This window comes from Stegodyphus dumicola, chromosome 2 (assembly GCF_044657685.1).
Source record: "Stegodyphus dumicola isolate Sdum_Otavi_A_Nest chromosome 2, ASM4465768v1".
NCBI lineage: Eukaryota > Metazoa > Arthropoda > Arachnida > Araneae > Eresidae > Stegodyphus > Stegodyphus dumicola.
The window spans coordinates 267,111,875-267,133,654 of NC_140769.1; the positions used below are offsets into that span (position 1 = coordinate 267,111,875).

General features: G+C 36.6%; 1 protein-coding gene across 1 annotated transcript in view; it reads left to right on the plus strand.

Annotated features, from left to right (window-relative positions):
• The window catches only part of LOC146998968 (uncharacterized), a 42,198-nt gene extending 21,840 nt beyond the window's left edge, over positions 1 to 20,358 (plus strand). The window contains exons 4-5 of the mRNA XM_085810363.1: positions 2,473 to 2,624; positions 20,089 to 20,358. Of these exons, the coding sequence (XP_085666489.1) occupies positions 2,473 to 2,624; positions 20,089 to 20,170 (234 nt within the window). The 3' untranslated portion in view covers positions 20,171 to 20,358. The remainder of the gene's footprint in view (positions 1 to 2,472; positions 2,625 to 20,088) is intronic.
• The last annotated feature ends 1,422 nt before the right edge of the window (positions 20,359 to 21,780 follow it).

Consider the following 21,780-nt stretch of genomic DNA (forward strand, 5'->3'; position numbering starts at 1 on the left):
TGTCCTGATAATAATGGTAAATAAAGTGTGTTTCGATACTTCATCAAGTGTCTTCGTTATCCACTCAAAATCTACGTACCCCGTACGAACGTGTAGGAAGAAAACGTCGTAACTGGTGTCAGAAAGAAGAGAAAAACGTAACATATTTTGTAATATGAGAAATTTTTATATTAAATGTTAGACTAAGCTTTTGCCCTATGGATGGTTCTCGGCATCCAGAAGTCGAAAGATTATTAATATTCGAAATCAGGGCTGGCCAATGCAAATGAGTTTGCAGGTCATTTCAGAAACACATTATAATCCCATGCAGTGAAGTAGCGAGCATAACTGGCGCCCGGGGCAAAATACCTTTTTGGTGCCACCCCCTAAAAACACTTACGTATAGAATATATTAGCAACAAGTAAATAATGCAAATAATAATAAAATGCTGAATCTGCCATAAAATACTCTAAAATATATTAAGAATAGTCGCTACCTAACTACACTAGCATTGAATTCGGGAAATGCATCTGTGTCGGAGATTCAGATTCTTTTCTACTACGGAGTAACATTTGCAGTCACATTCACTGCTCAAAACAATTAGGGGATATTGTGACTTCGGTATGAAATAACCATATAACCAACAACATTTTCAGCTAAAGGGAATAGAAAGATTATAAAGGAAAATTACAACGTTTACAAAGTTGAGAATATGCAAATTTAGTCTGTGACGTCGAAAACGATGCTTTGTAGTTAAAAGGAGTAAGGAGCAACGTGCAGCATTCTTTTTGTAGTTAGGAGATTTAAACACGCGTTTACTGCTTTGTGGCAGTGAGTATACGATGTCTCTGCAAGATGACTTAGTTGAATCGGTAGCCAGGAAGGCCATCAGTTGTTTACAAGACAAGGAAACGCAATCCACTGTAGCGAACGCGTTAGGAGTTTCCCAAAATATCATTTCCAGACTATTGAATCGGTTTTGGGAAAATGGATATGTTTGAGAGTTTCCGGACAAAGTCTTGTTATCGTTATAAAATAAAAAGCGGGAAATATACGTGCATTTGATTAAATATATATGTAAATCAGAAATAAATCGGAAATATATATATATAAATCTCAGAAATAAAGTGGTCAGAAAGAACGTTTTGTATGAGGAGATATACAGGGGTTGGACAAAAATATGGAAACACCTTTAGAAAAACATGTTTCTTTGCTTAATATGGTGTAGGAAACCCGTTGGCATCCAAAACAGCTTGCAGTCTTCTCGGAATGGATAAATACAGTTCCTGTATGTTTGCCAAGGGAATATTATACCATTCTTCCTGCAAAACGGTGGCAAGTTCAGATAACGATGTTGGCGGTGGATAACGAGAACGCACTTTCCGTTCCAATGTAGACCACAAAGGTTCGATAATATTCAGGTTTGGTGACTGTGGTGGCCAGGGGAGATGGGACAACTCATCCTCGTGCTTAGAAAACCAGTCCTGGACAATGTGAGCTGTGTGAACAGGGGCTTTGTCGTCTTGGAAGACACCATCATCATCGGGGAACAAAGTTTGTACCGTGGGATGAACTTGATCGGCCAAAATGTTCACATGTGTCTTGGCAGTCATGTGCCCTGACAGAGTTATCATGGGGCTAGCAGAGACCCACGATATGGCTGCCCAAACCATAACAGAACCCCCGCCATGTTTCACTCTTGGCAACAAGCAGTCTGTATTATAGGCTTGAGATGGCGTTCTCCAGATGTAAACTCGGCCAGAAGTGGGAAACAATGTGAAAGAAGACTCGTCAGACCATATTACTCGCTTCCACTGCTCTATAGTCCAGGCTTTATGACATAAACACCACCTTTTCCTGTTACGGGCATTAGCATCACTGATGAGTGGCTTCTCAATTGCAGCACGGCCAGCAATTCCCTGTTTATGAAGCTCCCTTCTAATTGTTTTGGTACTCACAGGGTTCGGTAACACAACATTCATTTCAGCAGTAACTTTTGCAGCTGTGGTCTTCTTATTTTTCGTCACAATTGCCCTTAATGATCATCTGTCACGATCACTCAGGACACACTTTCGTCCGCGCTGTGATTTAGCAGATAATGTTTTTCCGCTTTTCAAATATGCGGAATAAATCTTCGATACAGTACCTCTTGAAAATCTGAACACCTCGGCTACCTTGCTTACGGAAGCACCTACCATACGTGCTCCAACAATTTGCCCACGTTCGAAGTCTGTTAACTCTGACATAATGCAATGACAACCTCACATAACAGTACTCCGACAACAACTGAACTGTTTAGCACGTTTACGAAGTTGTATAGGTAGCGTCAGTAGTCAAAAACGCCAGCGCCACCTACATATTTCATTAAAATCAATCTTTCTTTTCAAACATGCATTTCACAAGGTGTTTCCATATTTTTGTCCATCCATTTATTTGATTTCCAAACTCTTAGCACTTGTAATTTAATATAATACATTTATTTCGCATTCTAGATCGAATCTGCGAAATCGGATCTACTACAGCAAGAAGCTAACCTAGTTGAACAAATAGGACATTATGAACAAAGAATAGTAGAAGAAAAGGACGACTTCCTTCGTAAATTATATAGAAAAACTTACCAAAAACTAAATAATTCGCTGAATATGTAAGTATTATTGTAACTTATGCCTAATTTAATAATTTATAACTAACTCTTTACAGTAAATGTAACAGGGTTCGTATCGGTCCTTACAAGTACTTATAGGTCCTTATATTTGAAAATAAAATATAAAAGCCCTTATAGGTGCTTACTTTTTATCTAAAGCACTTTTGTTTAAGTGCTTTTTTTTAATGAACGCACATTTTTACTTCGTACCAAAGCCGAAACTAAATGAACAACTTTTCTTCCTTATATGAAACGTTAGATGATGAATCATACTCCCAGAAATAGCTTTTCGCCCCTTTCTCTGCATTAATCCTTTGAGAGGCGGTATATAAAATAATTTAAACTGTGGTAAAATTTTGCACGAACTATAACTTATGGACCCTAAGGACACAAAATTGAGACTTAAAAAAAAATCTAGAGCGAAATTCTGAATTTTGAGAGCCGGTATATATTTTATACCGGCGCCCCTCTAAGACAACACAGCTTTCGCTGTCAAGTCTGGGTCACCGAATTTTGCCGTAAAGAAACTTCAGAGATTTATGCCCAAGCTGGAACAATGGTGCGCCAAATGGAAAATAGCAATCAATGCAGACAAGTCCAAACTACTGATCTTTAAGAAAAACAAAATGAATCATCCCTTGACAACACAGCTGTTGCTCTTTGACACTGTAGTGCCTGTTGTCAAAAGCGCTACCTACCTCGGACTAAAATATTGTTCAAATTTCCTCTGGAAAGAACATATTAACTGTATTAGAGGCAAAACTTTTGGAGTCATACGAAGTCTCACGCCGCTTCTGTCTGCGACTTCCAGATTAGATTTAAAGAGGAAAAGACATATATATAATTCTATCATACGACCTATCTTTGCAAGTAGAACTGTTGGCATACTCATATTCTTGTGTAAATCCATCAGTTAGCATTTAAAATTTCTTTGCAAATTCCTCGAATTTTTTATCATTTGATGAATTGTCGTCACGCTCTGTACATCAAATATCCGATGTATGTTGCTGAAACCTACTGGGATAAAGTTCGTACGCTGAATGAAAAACTGAACTACAGCACCAAACTCCGTCCATCAATGTCGAAAATCTAAAGTCGCTGAACGCTATAAATTTGCCCTAGTTTCGTGTTTAATGGAAGTTTTCTGTGTAATCCGGATATGAGACAGCTTATCTTAGAAGGTTCTCCTCAAAGGCATGACAGCCTTAGCATATATCCCTCTCCCATTTCTAATTACGACATAAATCAGTTCAAACGAAACGAAACCAATTATATATATTCCAAACCATAGCACAATATATTCCAAACCATAGCACAATATATTCCAAACCATAGCACAATATATTCTAAACCACAGCTTTGCCATAATGAAGCAAAACTTTTTTTTGTTTCAGAACCTTCTTTATCGATGTCGTCATTCCGTTATCTTTGATCTTGCATCGTCGCCTCGTAAGACCTCTAAAACCGGTTCCGGTTACGACCTTTACCACTATATTGCACTCGTATTCCTTAGACTCAGAAAAGTGATGAACAAAAACGTCTTTGAAACGGAGCAATATCTCGAAGTAAAAGATGGGATCTATATTTCGCCATGGCTCAACATGGCGATGTTATAATATCTATTAAATCGCTAATAAAATATCTATTAAAAATAGCGATATGTGAAGCCAAGTGAAGCCAAAAAAGGGGGAAGCATGCCCTTAGTAGTCGTGGCTTAGAAAGATTGACGTACTCTAACCACACCCAATTTTGTTCCCGGTAGTCGTAGAGGATCACAGATTCTTCACGCCCTCTTTACTTTTCTCGATGATTATACTTATACTTATTTGATTATACTTTAATAAGTATATATAATTCTCAAATTTTTCATGTTATGAATATTACTTATGTTTCGAAAAAAATTAATTTGAATAAACTATGATAGAAATATGTAAATTTTGCATTGTTATTCTAAACCTCACACAACAAATGTGACTAAAGATCAAATCCAGTTATTATATATTTACTTGAGCACAAAAATAAAATGTAGTTAAACTCATAAAAGGTAAGACCTGTAATGTAATTATGAACAGACATTACAAAGTAAACTGTTTTCTTTTCCATGGAGAGCTAGCCACGCCCTCTCCCCTTGTTTACTTATCGTTTTGCCATCACATAAATGTTAATTACGAATATCACTTTTATTATTATTATGAAAAGGTAAATCTGAGAACTATATATGTTTCTTCGTGTACATTACACAAAGAAAATACTCAAACTCTTTCTTAAAGGTCATTCAAACACACATTTCGATTATTCTACTTTTTTTATAAACTTTCTAAAACATTCTTTTACATAGACAAAAAGTCGGAAACGTAGCCATTATTTCGCTGTAACAATTCAGTACCTTTTAGGCCTTTCACATCTACGCGTACAAAATCAGAAAACACACTGAGAACTCTAAACCAATTGGCGTTTTACCTCACTGCGCTTAGTGAGGTAATCGTTTCTATGCCCTCACGTGGCGTGGCTTATTTCCTTCCCCCAGGCTTCACTATCTTCCTACTGCAATAGCAGAGACGCCATCTCCATGTATTCTAACCTCCTTTTTCGAAACGGTTAAGTTTCTTTATTAACAAAGAGAATCGTTATATATAATATATATGTAATCATTAAAAGCATGATTTGTGAACACTGCAAGAATACGATTAATCATTTAAACTGTTTCTAGTTTCAAACGATTCGTAAACTTTTTCTCACTAAGTATAAAATTAATTTCGGAAACGTATGATAATCACATTTGCATGAAAACGTTTCTGGTGCAGTGGCATTTTTTAATTTATTAGAGTATTTTTTTAGTTCTAAGTCTGATACCCGAACTATTATCGTTTTCGTAATCGCGAATAAATGCAGTCACAGCGCAGTTAAGGAGGGGCCTTGCAAAGCTGAATATTAGAACTTCACGTAACGAACGCTTTTGGAGAAATTACTTACTTTCAGAAGTAGGCGCTCAATCCCGGAACGAATTCTGTTGTTTGCTGGAAGAGTCCAAGATTTGTAGGTATGGTACGTGAAAGTAGGGATGAGCTAAAAGGAAAAGGGATTTTGAGTATAGGGAATTTCAGTCATTCCGGGATTAATGATCAGATTTTTTAGCTTTCTTGTTTTTACTCTTCTTCGTATTAGGAAGTAGGCGCTCAATCCCGGAACGAATTCTATTGTTTGCTGGAAAAGTCCAAGATTTGTAGGTATGGTACGTGAAAGTAGGGATGAGCTAAAAGGAAAAGGGATTTTGAGTATAGGGAATTTCAGTCATTCCGGGATTAAGCTCTTGCTATGAACGAGCTCCTGCTTTGTGAGGGTAGCTAGCGTTTCGTTAGTAAGTGTATTATTTATTATTTTTATTGTCTGCCTTTTTATTACAGTTACAATTTTCTACAGTACCTTAAGTAAATAAAAACTTTACAGTTACGTATTGTAACATGTATAATAATCTCTTTACCTTAATAAGAGTTCTAATAAATATTAAATTTCGTTGGAATAAACAAAATTATGTAATTTCGCCAAAACGTTATGCCTTTAAGCAAATTTTAAATAGGCATACAATTTTACATTGCAAACACGTATTTCTCTACGAAATATTTTTTTTGTTTCATAAATTGATAAAAATTAATCTATCCTTAAACAAAATGTTCGATAAAACATGGTGCACAAAAATAAGAAGTGAAACTCCTTCCACGGTTCGGGAATAAGTCAGCGAGCATATCCATTTTTTCCCTTGTATCCACTGAAAGCCATTCCACGATCTAATTATTTCCGTTGGAAACCATTCCGGAACCTTTCCTTTGTATTCCTCTCATCTGCGTATATTGAACTCGCCCAGCTGACAATAGCAGGCGTTCCGAGATTGACGGTCTAGTCTTTCAGACATGATACTTTATGAGAGTTGGTTACATATTTATAAAAGTTTTTTTATGGGACATTATATTATTCATTAATTATATTTAAAAGCCGTTTGATAATATTTGTTGAAATGTCTGGAATGTAGGAGAATGGGAGAATGCTAAACACTACTCTGACCCCCATAAGATTAACATTTAAATTTTTTGATATCAAATTTCACAAACAGAAAATCAGCCAGTTCTTTTCGATTTCACGGGGACTTAATGTTGCCACTCCATGTTATCAGAAGCTAACGGTGAAGCAATAACTCGAGTGTAATCGAAGCGACAGTACATCAGTAGTGTTTCTTTATATAAAATTATCAATATAACAATAAATCAGATCTTGTGCCGCTATTTGCATCAATATTCACAGAATTGTTATTTTATTATAAATAGTATTTAATTTTTTTTGTAATTAATAATTACAATTTTGCCTTAATGTGTATTTTACAGTTGTATTGCTTTTATTTTTGTGATTGAACATTTTTATAATTAATGTACTGGAGCCCACCGCAAGTCCTATAGGGTAATGTAAGTAAAGTTTTTATCAAGATCCGCATGTCGATACTGAACAACGCAAACCGGAGACGGCAACACAAGGGATTTCTGGAAACAGGTCATCCATTCGAAAACGGATTATAATATTCTCTCTGTCCCAAATTAGTTGCTATATCTGAATATTTTTGTACTGTTTACTGATCCTGATTATGATGTTGTTTGGAGATTCTTAAGAAATTTCAAGATTCTACGTTATCAATCAACAACATTTTCTTACGCAGCATTCCCTCCTTAAATCAGTACCAAATTAGTTTAAAAAATCCAGGGTTCGCACACCCTTAAGCCAAGCCCCATTTCGTAAGGAGTCTTCCACAGTAATAGTACTATCTAATAATTTGCGATTTCGATGATCTTATCGCGCTCAGAAGCTAACTCCTGTGTACCCCAAATTTTTTTGCTTTCACTGCATTTTACATTCCCTAATGTCCGATAGGCACTTCTTGATCATAGCCTATACTATTACGAACCTTTTAAGAGGTTAGTTGCCATATCCTGAACATTTGTGCATGAGGTGTACTTAACTCAAGTTTTATGCATCGGTCTCTACCTGCGAATGCGATGACATCCCTCTCTAAATGTGCATCCATTATTACCTGTATATACTGCTGTAAATATTTATGTATTTTTACACACTTGTTATTTAATTTGATAGATATGTCTTACCTGGCCTGTAATGATCTGCGGCCCCCTTCTACCCTCACTGCTGCTCTTCGGAGATCTACGCTTACGAACACGGGACTGTCAAGTGGCCTTCGGACCTAATTTTTATGCAGCCGAAAACTTCGTTCCACTTGTGCGATATCCTCTTCATAAGGTGAAACATGGAATTGACCTTTTTTGTGTATACGAACCAGTTTCCATTAGAAAATCCTCGACGAAGGCATCCCTCCCCTTAGGGAGACAGCCCTCCAGGCTTTGGCTTAATCACATAAACCTAATCTTTGTAATATGCCAAGGGTGAGTGTCCTTACGAAATGGGAGTGGCTTCACCGCGTGCGAAAGCTGTAAATTCCATGGACCTCATAAAGTCTATGGTAAATTCGTGTCGAAACGGTTCTCCTAAAATAAGTGGTACGGTTTGTGAAAAGTAAAAATTGAGAATGAAAATGCCAAGTTAAGATAATTTTAATCGCAAATAAAACTATTTTTATTGATATGTAAGGAATTTCTTGCTCGTGATTAGTTTCGGGATTATATGCTAAGTTCCGCGGAAGAAGAGTTTGACGACGAAGTTTTTCCTTAGAAAGATGGGTTATTTTGTACGAGTTGCTACCACGGACCTTATGGTTGCTACCATCTGACATCATAATGTTTTCCGAAGTGTAGCTACTAATTTCGGACTGCGAGACAATTAAATTACTGTTTATAGAAAAATAAATTATTTCGTACCAGTTTCCTCCTCAGCTTAAACGCTATGAAAATTTAGCTACTTTGTTTATTGAAGATGCTTTGCGTCTTAGAGGTAAAGCGGTGGTTTTATAGTAAAAGATGCGACAGCTGGTAGATTTTTACGTATCTCTATTAACTATGTAAGTTGCAGTAACATACTTTCGAACTTTCGTTGGAACATTTGTTGCCGGCAATTCCCCATTCAGAGCGAATTCATAACAATGCTCGAAAATCCTGATTTAGAGAAATATTCCTCAAACGTATGCGTAAACGGGAACGGTTTCTTCAACTAAGAAAAAATAGCAATGTCAACATTTTTTTGCGAAGTCTTTTCTGTCTGGAAGACATTTAAGATCTAAATTTTATTGATTCCATTGACGGGGATCTGATAGGCTAATGAACACCTAACCCAGTGAACCAACGGATCTGTCGCTGGCGAAATAAAAGACGCTAATTGCTATAACTGCTGATTAATTTTAAATTCTCCATTTCGACTAAGAACTTTTCATCCCTTGTTTATTGATGGAAAAAAATTACACTGTATAGGTTTAAGATAATGGGATAAATACAAAGCTGAAAACAAATATCTAAAAGAGGGAGACTGGATTAATCGTGAAAGATTCCTTGAGAGATGTGTTGTATATGTTGGTATTTTTGACTTCCTACTTGCTTACAAATAGAACTACTATTAAATTTCTTAAAGAGTGCTTTATTGTTTCAAATTTCAGTATCTCGAAACATTTACTCATTTCAGAATTTAACAAAGCTGAATTTATTATACAAAATTTCAAGCAACAGACGCGAGAGGTAATTATGTATAAAATTGATGTAATTTTGTTCCGGGGAAAAAATTGCTTACACTAAACAAAGTAGTACTATTACTTTTTCAGGTTCCTCCTTTCGTTATATCCAATGCTACACTTTTAAAACATTATTTTTAATCTTTCTCATTTCAGTCAAAATTATCAGTGAAATTCAGTTAATATCCATCGTGAGAGTGAGTAAAACAAATAAGAAAAGCTATGGACACTCTGGATGTACTGGTGAAGCGGAAATATTTAAGAGAAGGTTATATTTAGAAATGAAATACCTAGAAAAGAAACTACTCTGGAAAATATAGGAATAATATTGTCGCGTAGATGAGAGGATCCTACAAATGAATAGGCAAGTACAAGTCTAAACTCAAGACTTTTTATTAACTAGAACTGAATGAAGAGCTACTTATATACAGCTGGTGAACATGCTGAAACATTCCAGACTTGGAATGTTCTAGAAGAATAAGAAGGAACTTTACATAAATAAGATAACATTAACAACAAGGATATTTACATAAAAACCAATTATCAGGCATCTTGCCGTTGATGGGTTTCGAACGCATTACTTTCGGGTTTCGAGTCCTGCGTCTTCTCCGCTAAGCTATGAGGAGCTCGGTCGAAAAGAGCGATTTTCGCTACATTTCCCCCTTCTTAGGAAGAAGCAGCGTCCCGCTGCGATCTGGTCTGGCTTCTTGTAAACAGGTCTCCTGGAAATATTGGGCTTTGTTTCATCGTTTAGTTGTAATTTCGGATCAAGATAGGGCTTCAACCTCAACACGTGAACGATGTCTTTTGAATTCCGTCGTTTCTTATTTTGTTCCATACTTTCTACTTCGTACGTCACGTCAGAGAGCTGTCGTGTTATTCGATACGGTCCAAAGTAACGTCTTAGGAGCTTCTCAGATAACCCAACCTTTCGTACTGGAGTGAAGACCCAGACAAAGTCTCCGATGTTGTAGCTGACAGGTCGATGTCTTTCGTCGTATCGGCGCTTGTCTGTGGTTTGCGCTTTAAGAATATGGAGTTTTGCAAGCTGTCTAGCTTCTTCAGCTCTAGTGATCAGATGTTGCATCTTCGGGATCTTCGATACTGTATGGGAAAATTACGTCGAGAGGAGTCTGGATATCTCTGCCTTAAATGAGAAAGAATGGGCTGAATCCCGTTGTGTCTTGTTTGGCTGAATTATAGGCATAGGTTACAAATGGTAGAATAGTATCCCAATTTTTCTGTTCAACGTTTACGTACATGGACAACATGTCTGCCAATGTTTTATTGAATCTTTCAGTTAAGCCATTGGACTGAGGGTGGTAAGCAGTCGTCAGCAGATGAGACGTCTTGCATAGATGAATTACTTCTTTAACAACATTGGATAGGAAGTTGCGTCCTCGGTCAGTTATAATTTCTTTGGGGGCACCATGCTTCAGTACAATTTCTTCAACTATAAACCTGGCAATTTCGGTGCCCTCAGCTGTCGGTATTGCCTTTGTGACTGCAAATCTGGTAAGGTAATCTGTGCAAACTATAATCCACCGGTTCCCATTTCGAGTAACAGGAAAGCGTCCAAGTAGATCTATTCCAATTTTGGTAAACGGTGTGTCAGGAGGTTTTATCGGATGAAGCTGTCCTGGTGGACGTTGCGGCGGTGATTTCCGTCTTTGGCTTTCTCGGCAGTGTGATACATACCGCCGTGTGCTTCCATATAGCCCTGGCCAATGGAACTTCCTCCTTATTCGGTCGTACGTTTTGGCAAATCCGAGATGGCCAGCTATTGGAGCATCATGAAGACTTCATAGAACCTCGCTACGAAGTTGCTTTGGTACCACCAAGAGCCACTGCTGGCCCATAGGATCATAGCTTCTTTTGTACAGTATACCATTTTTTATTTGATAATTTTGATATGCGTCACCTCTCTTGAGAGTTGTAATGATGGATTTAATCGTTTGTCTTTCTGCTGCACTTTTTCGTAATATACGATTGCTGCAAAGAAAGGGATGTCTTCATTGTTCTCAATTATTGGCTCTATAAGAGGCTTCCTCGATAGTGAATCTGCATGAGTGTTTCCGACCGCTCTTGTAGACGATATTTATGTCGTACTCCTGCAACCTGAGAGCCCACCGTGCAAGTCTTCCGGATGGATCCTTAGCATTGGTCAGCCAACATAAAGAGTGGTGATCTGTGACTACCGTGAAGGGTTTTCCGTAGAGGTATGGCCTGAATTTACTAATTGCTCAGATGACCGCAAGGCATTCTTTTTCTGTGGTGGAATAGTTCCTTTCAGCTACAGTAAGGGACCTGGATGCATAGGCTATTGGTCTTTCTTTGCCATCCTGGATCTGAACCAGTACTGCACCGATACCATAGCCACTAGCGTCAGAATGTATCCTGGTTTCTGCGTCTGGAATAAAATGTCCCAAAACAGTGGCACTGGTCAGCAGCCTTTTGAGCGTTGCGAAAGATTCAATCTGTAACGCGTTCCAAGAAAATTTTGCATGTTTCTTCAACAAGTCATGTAGGGGCTTTGCGATATCTGCGAAATTTTGGATAAATCGTCGGTAGTAGGAGCACAAGCCCAGAAAACTTCGGACATCGGCGATATTTTTCGGAATAGGGAACTTTGCTACAGCCTCTACCTTTTGTGGATCGGGATATATCCCATGTTGATCGACTAAGTGTCCCAGTATAGTCAGTTTCTTTTTGCCTAACAAACATTTCTTGGAATTTAGCGTCAGTCCTGCTCTTTGGATACATTTCAGTATTTCCCTCAAACGCTTTTGATGTTCTTCGAAATTAGGTACGTACACGATTATGTCGTCGAAGTAGCAAAGACAAATATTCCATTTGAGATCTCTTAGTACCGTGTCCATCATCCGTTCAAATATGGCTGGAGCATTGCATAATCCGAACGGCATGACTTTAAATTCATAGAGACCATCTGGAGTCACAAAAGCTGTCTTTTCTCTGTCTTCATCATCAACATCTATTTGCCAGTAGCGCCTGACTTCAGATCCATCATAGAGAAAAGTTTTGCACCAGCCAGGCAGTCCAAAGCATCATCAATGCGAGGTAACGGATAGACGTCCTTTTTAGTTACCTTGTTCAATTTTCTGTAATCGATACAAAAACGCCATTCACCATTTTCTTCTTCACAAGCATGACTGGAGATGATCATGGACTATCTGATGGTTGTATCACATCTTCTTTTAGCATTCGTTGCACTTCGTCTGCAATCACACGCCTCTCAGTGGCTGACACACGGTATGGCCTTTGTTTGATTGGTGCACTGTCACTTGTATCAATATTGTGCTTCACCGAATTGCATCGGGATTTTTTCGCAATACTGTTTGATATATAAGTCAAAAATGTCACTAAATTCATCTAGTAGACTCAATAGCTCGTCTTCCTCAGCACTAGTCAAATCAGTATCAAAAATCTTTTTTAAGTTTTCTTGAGATAACCTTTTCCTATACCTATGTCTCTTGGAACTTGCTGGAGCCTGATCACTTAGAGAGCAAGTAGCGTCGTTTTTTATGGTCGTTAAATAGCCGACATTCATCCCTTTCGGTATCAGTTGAGTTCGTCGAGAACAATTAGTTACCCATAATTTACCACAACTATCCTCTATAGTGACAATTGAGGCTGGTATCGATAGTTCTTAAAAACTCTATTTCCAACAATCATAGCTTCATCTGCTTCCCGTAGCTCTGAATTCAAGGCACATATTCGCTTTGCGGTGATTGCTTCAATTACATAATCGGTTGCGGCAAACAAGGAGAGCTGTGACTTATTTAAATATTCAATGTCTGGAAGGATTTCTGCAAGTGTAAGTTCTTGATTTCCACAATCGATAACGGCATCGGTGGCACGTAAAAGTTCCATCCAAGTATCATTTGATGACTACATTCAGGAAACACAAGGAATTCAAACGGCTTCTTAGTCCCATTCAAATCAACTTTCAATAAACAGCGTCCCGAGGCAGCTACACTTTTACCACAGGCAGTTTTCAATACAGGTCTAATCTCAGCAAACATAGGAGCATTTAGCTGTCGACGTAACTGTTCGGATATGACAGAATAATCAGCACCCGAGTCAACAAGGGCTTTCACACACTGTCCGTTCACGGTGATAAAAGTGTTATTCTTTTCCAAATTGGCTTTGGTGTACGTCGGAGGATTTTCTTCAACTGCGGCCTCACCTCCTGTACAGGTCGCTTGAGCTAGTTTTCCTCATTGGTTCGAAGTGGGGAACGGCTCGAACGGCGTACTGGTGACTGCGATTGTCGGCGGTTGAGAGAGCGTCGCGGATAAGGTGAACTGCTCCTTATTCGGGAAGAACTAGGTTGTGCATATTCGTCGTCGAAGCTGTATGTAGATTCAGTATCCCTGTCCCGTCGAGGGTTGGACGTCTTTTTTACGGCTCTTGCTTTTTCACATATCTGGCGTCTTTCCCTACAGTACCTCAGAACATGTCCTGGGCGTCCGCAATGAAAACAGAGAGGTACATTATCGACAGTCCTCCACAGATCCACAGATCTATCTTACGTTCTGGAGTTCTCTGGCTGGCTTCACGTCTTGGTTGCGACCTAACTGGAAGTGAACATTGGGTAGTGTTTTTGCTTCTCCCTGCTCCTGTGAGTGGTGCCAGCGCCTCTATAACCTCTTCCCGGACCACAGATGCTATGTCATTCGGTGCTACGGGTTCTATTTCCGTGTAGCCCTGAACTTGCGAAAGGTCCTTCTGAAGCTCTTCCGTGACGATGGTGCGCACTATAGACCTTAGTTCACTGGCGTCCGCATCGGCCGACACCGCGGAGACATTAGGCAGCCTCTGGAATCGTGATCGGGCGATACGTCTTCGTCGAAGGCTTTCTATGTGACGGCAGCGTTTCACGAAGGCATCGACGCTGTCTTAGTGCTGGGACGACAGGACCTAGTACAAATCTTCAGCAATACTTTCATGAGGTGGGCCACTTTTTCGTCTTCTCCCATAGATGGGTTTGCTTTCCGGCACAGAGCGAGAACATCTTGAATGTATGCTTCAGACGTCTCATCGATTTGCTGAGCACGTGTCAGTAGTACTCGTTCAGCTTGGCGCTTTACATCAGCTGCTCGGAAAAAAGTGTTCTTAAGAGCAGTCTTGAAAACAGTCCAACTGGTAAATGTATCTTCATTATTATCGAACCACTGTCGAGCGGTTCCGCCAAGGTAAAAAATGACGTTCGCCAGACACATTTGATCATCCCAGTGGTTATAGTTGGCGATTCGATCAAAGTCCTTGAGCCATCTATTAGTATCTTCTTGACTATCCCCGCTGAATATACACGGGCTTCTGAGTAGTTGGTACGTCAGGATCGGTATTGGTGCGACATTACTTGAAGCGGAACTGTCTGCTGGAGAATTCTGCTCGGTTTCCTTCTCATCAACCATCTTTCTCGATCTTTTACGCGAAGCCTGTAAGAGCCCAAACACAGGAGGAAGTCCTCGAATCCGCAGGCTTCGGCGTAACTCTGCCGTAGTAACTGAGAAATACCCGGCGCCTCCACCAAACTGTCGCGTAGATGAGGGGATCGTACAAATGAATAGGCAAGTACAAGTCTAAACTCAAGACATTTTATTAACTAGAACTGAATGAAGAGCTACTTATATACAGCTGGTGAACATGCTGAAACATTCCAGACTTGGAATGTTCTAGAAGAATAAGAAGGAAATTTACATAAATAAGATAACATTAACAACAAGGATATTTACATAAAAACCAATTATCAGGCATCTTGCCGTTGATGGGTTTCGAACCCGGTACTTTCGGGTTTCGAGTCCTGCGTCTTCTCCGCTAAGCTATGAGAAGCTCGGTCGAAAAGAGCGATTTTCGCTACAATATTCCTATGAATGAATGTAATTTCAGATCATGATTGAATGGGTTTTCAGTGATCAGACTGTGAATCAATACGACTACATTTAAATACTAAAAAGTCTTCGTGAAATAATAACAAAAAGGCGTCAGTTGGGAGGTGATGGATGCTGTTACACCAGCCAAACAAAAACGATATTCTCGCCAAATTTAGCGACAAAAATTCGTCACCAAAACTATCGCCAGCTTCGTGATATCTCGCCAATTTAGCTAGAAACCTATTTGCTCAATGGTAAAGATACTTGCCCCCGTATTTTTTTTTTCTGCAAGGTATCGTTTCTCTCAGATTTTCAGGTTACATTTATACAAAAACGACAACAATTTTATATAGATTAGCTCTAAAATCATCTACCTCTATTCAAAATTTGTAACTGTATATACTCTCGTATTTATTTCCCTCTCTTACCTGTTCCTTTTAGTTTCAATAAGTGAGTTACAAACTTCTGATTAACGCTAACCATGTAGGATGTGTGCACAAAGAGTGAAGTACTCTGTATAAGTGAAAATATTATTATTGAAATTGATAGGTTCTTCGAAATGACATGTATAAAAATCATTAGTGTATAATGTGCGCTTTTTAATGTGCTGTATTTATCATCGAAGCCGCCTTTTGAGAAACAGAATATATTTTGCTCTTCCAGTTTTCAATCGGAAAAATTAGAAAGAAAAGATGAAAAAATGCCCTTATAAGCACACTATTTCATATTTGAAAAAACATATATAAAGATTAAATATTTTAAAATATCCATAGAATAAGTATATATAACAGCTGTAGAGTTTTTTCATGAGTGCGTTAAAACGTTTTAGCAGAATTTTTTTTTTATTTCTGTTTCAAACGCTAAGTACTTTTGTTCAACTGGAAATACAGGGAAAGAAAACCGAAAAACTTATATGGGAAGAGTAATTCGACATAGAGCCCAGCCAAGAAAAAAAGTGGTTTGTTTATGTTCACTGTATCAGCAAAACCTTTTGATCGCTGATTTACATAATAAATATTTAGAAATACTTTAGCACACACTTGTTGTTAGTGCTTCAATGGCAATGCATTTTTGTACGGATGAAACTCAAACATGCTGCAACTGAGAAATGGAAAAATAAAAAAATAAATAAATTAATTAATAAGGGGTAAGAAGTCTGAAAACTTTCAGAATTAGGCGATCGCCCGAAGGGTTTATTAAGTTTTTTCACGCACCTGCGCAGTTCGCAGTCCACTATTATAATCTTAAAATCATTCCTATTAACCCATTTTTTGTTTCTTTTAACTTTAATACTAAGCATATAATTTCTTCACACTTACGTCACGTATCATTCAACATCAACTTACAAAAATTATAAAAGCAGTATATGCTTCGAACTCTTGTTATAACGTTAAGTGTTGATATACATTTTTCTCTGTTTTTTCCCAGTCTTTTCTCAGTTCATTACCTCAATGTTCAGATTTCTTACTATGGTGCACTTACAAAATATTTTGATTTTATTATTAACCTTTTTTTGTGTTAACTTTACTTATATCACATTGTTTACGCTTAAAACTCGGTTCAATAGGAAAATCACAAAATATTTATAAACAGCATATCTTTAGACAATCTCGCCCACCGGAGATAAAAATGTCTTAATCCGTACAGTGTTGCCTCTGCACACTTTGAATATTAATCAAAAGATTAATTGATTATTAATCAAAAATCATTGAGGTTATTAATCAAAAATTCTTTAAAGTTTTACAAAATAAGAAATAGACAATAAAATTAAGTTCCAGATTTGGCCCTCGTGGTGGCCGTGTACGGGTGGCGAAATCACACTATTCAAAATTGTATGGTCCCAGGTGCGGCTGTTTTCTCACAGTGCGAGAAACATACGTACATTCATGAAGATTCTTCATTATTTAACTTCTGTAAATATTATACAGGGCGAAAATATTTGGAGGCATCAAATAGAATAGAGCATGAAAGTGTTTCGACGCAAAATGCCGTTTAGAGACAAATATCTCATTCGGGATAAACGTCCCTTTTGGGCTTATAAGTACTAAATGCGAAACAAAATGCACAAAGAAAAAAAATATCTATTGTAGAGAATTTAATCATAAAAAGAGGAAGACGTGACGCCAAAATAAGTGTAAACACAAAGCCTGTGAGTAGGCTATGGTCGTGTTTGAAAATCGTCTGACTTCCATATTTGAAATGGTTAAACTCCTTTATTAACAAAGGGAGTGGTTGCATGTAATATATCTAATCTATAAAAGCCGGATTTGTAAATAGTGAAAAAATACGATTAGTCATTTAAACTGTCAACAGTTTCAAACGACTCGTAAACGTTTTCCCACTAAGCTAAGTATAAAATTAATTTCGGAAATATTTGAAAAACATTTTTGAATGAAAGTAATTCTGGAAGGGACATTTGTCAGGCACATACAAATATTTCCCAAACTGTAAGTCTTATATCTCAATTAATATTGGTTTGGTAATCTCGAATAAATATTTTTGATTGTCACGGCGCAGTTAGGGAGGAGCCTTGCAAAAAAATAGCATCTTTCAGAGATGCTATTTTATGAGAGTTTGCTACCAAGGGATGATTAATAGGGATGATTTTATCGTCTGGACTATGAAGTCGATATTAAAATTTTTACCGTTTATAATTACAGTGTCTCAAAAAAGTGATGGGACACTTGTGCTTTACAAAAGGAAACTGTAATAAAATAAATTTAAAAAACATGTAAAATTTTTTGTGGGTGTGTTTCATACTTAAATTTAGTAACAATTATTACATAACATACATTTTCTCAAAATATTAATTTAATAAAAATACAATTGTTTAGAACGGAGCAGAAAATGGCTCACTTAAGTGATGGGACACTACGTACTATGCAACAAAAATCGTCTGAAGTAAGCAATAAAAATATCTTTTGGGGTATTTATTTTTACTCAAAAGCAATTGCCAATAATTTATAAAATCATCTGCAGTATTTCTCTCCAGTTTGTTTTGGAATTTTTGTGTTTTTTAGCTCTGTGCAGCCATGAATGCTAAAGGAAATGAAACTTTGCCTGGAATTCGAAATTAGTTATTAATTTGCATATTGAACGTGGAAAATCTATTAGAGAAACTACTGAAACAGTTAACTTCAGTCATTCAACAGTTTTCAATATCATTAAACGATATGAAAAGAATCATATGATTCAGGATAAAAGAAGACCTGGCCGACCATCAAAGCTATCCAATGGAATAAAGCGAATTATCGTTCGAAATATTTAAAAAAATCCAAGAATGAGTGCTCCTAAAGTTACTGCTGATTTACAAGCATTATATGGAGAAATTTTTAATTCTGAGACTATTAGAAGAGTAATTCGATCTACTGGATATCACGGTAGAGCAGCCAGGAAAAAATTCTTCGCAAGTAAAAAGAATAGAAAACTCAGACTGGCTTTCGCAAAATCCAACATAAATAAGAATTCTGATTACTGGAATGAAGTTATATTTGCTGATGAGAGTAAATTTAATATATTTGGTTCTGACGGTAGAATCTTGGTGTGGAGAAAAGCCAGGGAAGAATTTCGCAAACAGAGCTTGGAGCCAACAGTAAAACATGGTGGAGGATGTGTTATGGTATGGGGGTGTATGTCGTCCGCTGGAGTTGGTAATCTTGTTTTTATTGACAGTATAATGGATCAGTGCAAATGTATTGACATTTTAAATCAAAATTTGAAATCTTCAGCACGAAAATTGAACCTTCATAACGATTTTAAATTCTACCAGGACAATGAACCCAAGCACAATGCTTTGAACGTTAGACTCTGGCTGCTGTATAACTGTCCTGAAATAATAAAAACACCTCCACAATCTCCACAATTAAATTCCATAGAGAATATTTGGCAAAAATTGGAATCAAGAATTCGCAAACACACCATTTCTACAAAACAACAATTAAAATCGGTGCTTCAAGAAGAAAGGGGTAAAATCACTCCAGAAATCACAAAAAAAAAAAAAAAAATTAGTCGAATCCATCCCAAGAATATTAAATCATGTTTTAAAAGTAAAAGGAAATCCAACAAAATATTAAAACCTTTTAAAAAGTAAAATTTTTGGATAAATATTTGATGGAAAAGTAAGTGTCCCATCACTTAAGTGAGCCATTTTTTGCTCCGTTCTAAACAATTGTATTCTTATTAAATTAATATTTCAATATTTTGAGAAAATGTATGTTATGTAATAATTGTTACTAAATTTAAGTATGAAACACACCAACAAAAAATTTTACATGTTTTTTAAATTTATTTTATTGCAGTTTCCTTTTGTAAAGCACAAGTGTCCCATCACTTTTTTGAGACACTGTATATTATTCATCATATCAGTTTGAATTTTTTTTCATTTCCCATACTAAGCAGTATCATGAATGAATGAGGTTATTCACTAGTCGACAATGCAAGCTTTTTACTTTCTACTTTCTTTTTTAAACTTTTCTATAGGAAATTATGTTATTCATTAAAAGTGTTTGAAGAACGTTTGATTATATCTGGAGTTAAGATTTCTGGAATTTAGGAGAATGATAAGCATTACTCCGATAACATTAACATTTATTTACATTGTTTCATACCAAAAATAGGTAATGTCATTTTTCCTTTTGATTTCATAGTGACTTAATATTGCTACTTCACTTCAACTTTATCAAAAACTAAATGATGACGCAATAAATCAATGTGATCTAAACAAAACTATTTCAGTAGTATTTTTGTATATGAAGTTATCAATATTATATATACTAATAAACCAAGTTTTATGCCGCTATTTACATCAACACCCACTACGTTTAATATTTTATTATAAATACTTAATTTTCTATTGCATGTAATAATTAAAATCTTGCCTCAGTATATATCTTTACAGTTGTACTGCTTTTATTTCCTTGATTGCACATTTTTTTCATTATTCTACTGGAACTCAACCCGAAACCAGTACGGTACTTTAAATAAAGTGTTCATCAACATCTGCAAGTTGGTACCGAACAACGCAAAGCTGGAAACGGCAACACATTGAACTTCTGGAACCAGGAATCTATACGAAAGCGCACTGGACTTTAACATTGAATAAACAAATTTTGTACTCTTTATGAAAAACAAATGTTGTCAGGTTATTACATACCAGTTGTTTTCCTACACTTATACGGTATAAAAATTTGGCCTGTCTTCAAACTGTTGAATTTGTTAAGAATTTTTTTTTTCTTTTTTCTTTTATGAAACTCTACTGTCTTTTAGAGGTGGCTGTGTAATATTCGGTATCACGACTAGGATATTTTTCTGGATACTTATTAATTTTATATATTGCAGCAACATAATCGGGAACTCAGATTGGAAATCTCAAGTCCAACAATACTTCATTTAGCGTAGAGCATGCGAATTCATAAGAAAATTCCAAAACTCTTATCTAGGGAAAATCCTTACAAAAACTATGGCTAAACCAGACCAGTTTCATGAACTAAAACAAATTTAGCAGTTGAACATTTTAATGAGGAAAGTTTGTTCCAGGAAGACAGCGCACTAAGCTCCAATTTTTATTTATTTCATTCACGGGGATCTAACAGGCTGCTGAGCACCTAACCCAGTGAACCAGCTGTTCTGTCGATGGCGGAAAAATATATTAACTGTTATAACTGCTCCTGAATTTTTAAGTCACACTCTGCCATTTAGACCCCGTGCTTGTTCAGCCTTGCTTATTGACGCAGAAAAATTAAACTCTATAGATATGAGGTGATGGGATGAACATAAATCTGAATAAAAGTATCTAAAAGAGGGAGACTGGATTAATTGTAAACGCTTTCTTGAGAGATGTGTTTTGTATAGCTTATGTCCGTATTTTTGACATCTCGTTAGCAGTGAATTTAGAGATGAAACTTTTATTAAATTTCATGAAGATTTCTTGATTTCTTTACTGTTTCCCAATTCAGAATCCCGGCACAGTTATTCATTGCAGAATTTGACAGAGCTGAACTTATTATGCAAAATTTCAAGTGGCACAGCGAACACTAATTGTGTAGAAAATTCATGTAATTTTATGCCAGGAAAAATTTTCTTACAAAGTGAACAAAGTAGTACTATTAGGGTTTTCAGTTTCCTCCTGTCGCTATAAATTTATTTAATATCCATGGTGATCGTGGGTAAACAAATAACAAAATCTATCTTTACTCTGCTTGGAATGGTGAAGAGAGGAACGTTGATAGAAGCAATCATTTACAAATAAAATATTTATAAATGAGATTATTCAAGAAAGTACAGAGATAATGCGTCTGTGTTGGACAGCTAATCTGAAATAAAAACTCGAAACCATTTTTACAGCAAAATTAGTTTTTAGTCATTTTCAGAGCTTTGTATTTCAGAAACTTTGAAACTGTAAAAATGCATCTGCATCTGTATACCTACATATGTCACCTTCTTTAAATATACATATATTTATTTAAATATAAATTCTTTATGTAAAGATGGTACTATCCTATAAATCTAAAAAAAATTAACTATAAATTAATTTAAAAGAACTCTGTGCAATTAATAAAGCATTTTAAATGAGTTATTAAGCAATTTGATG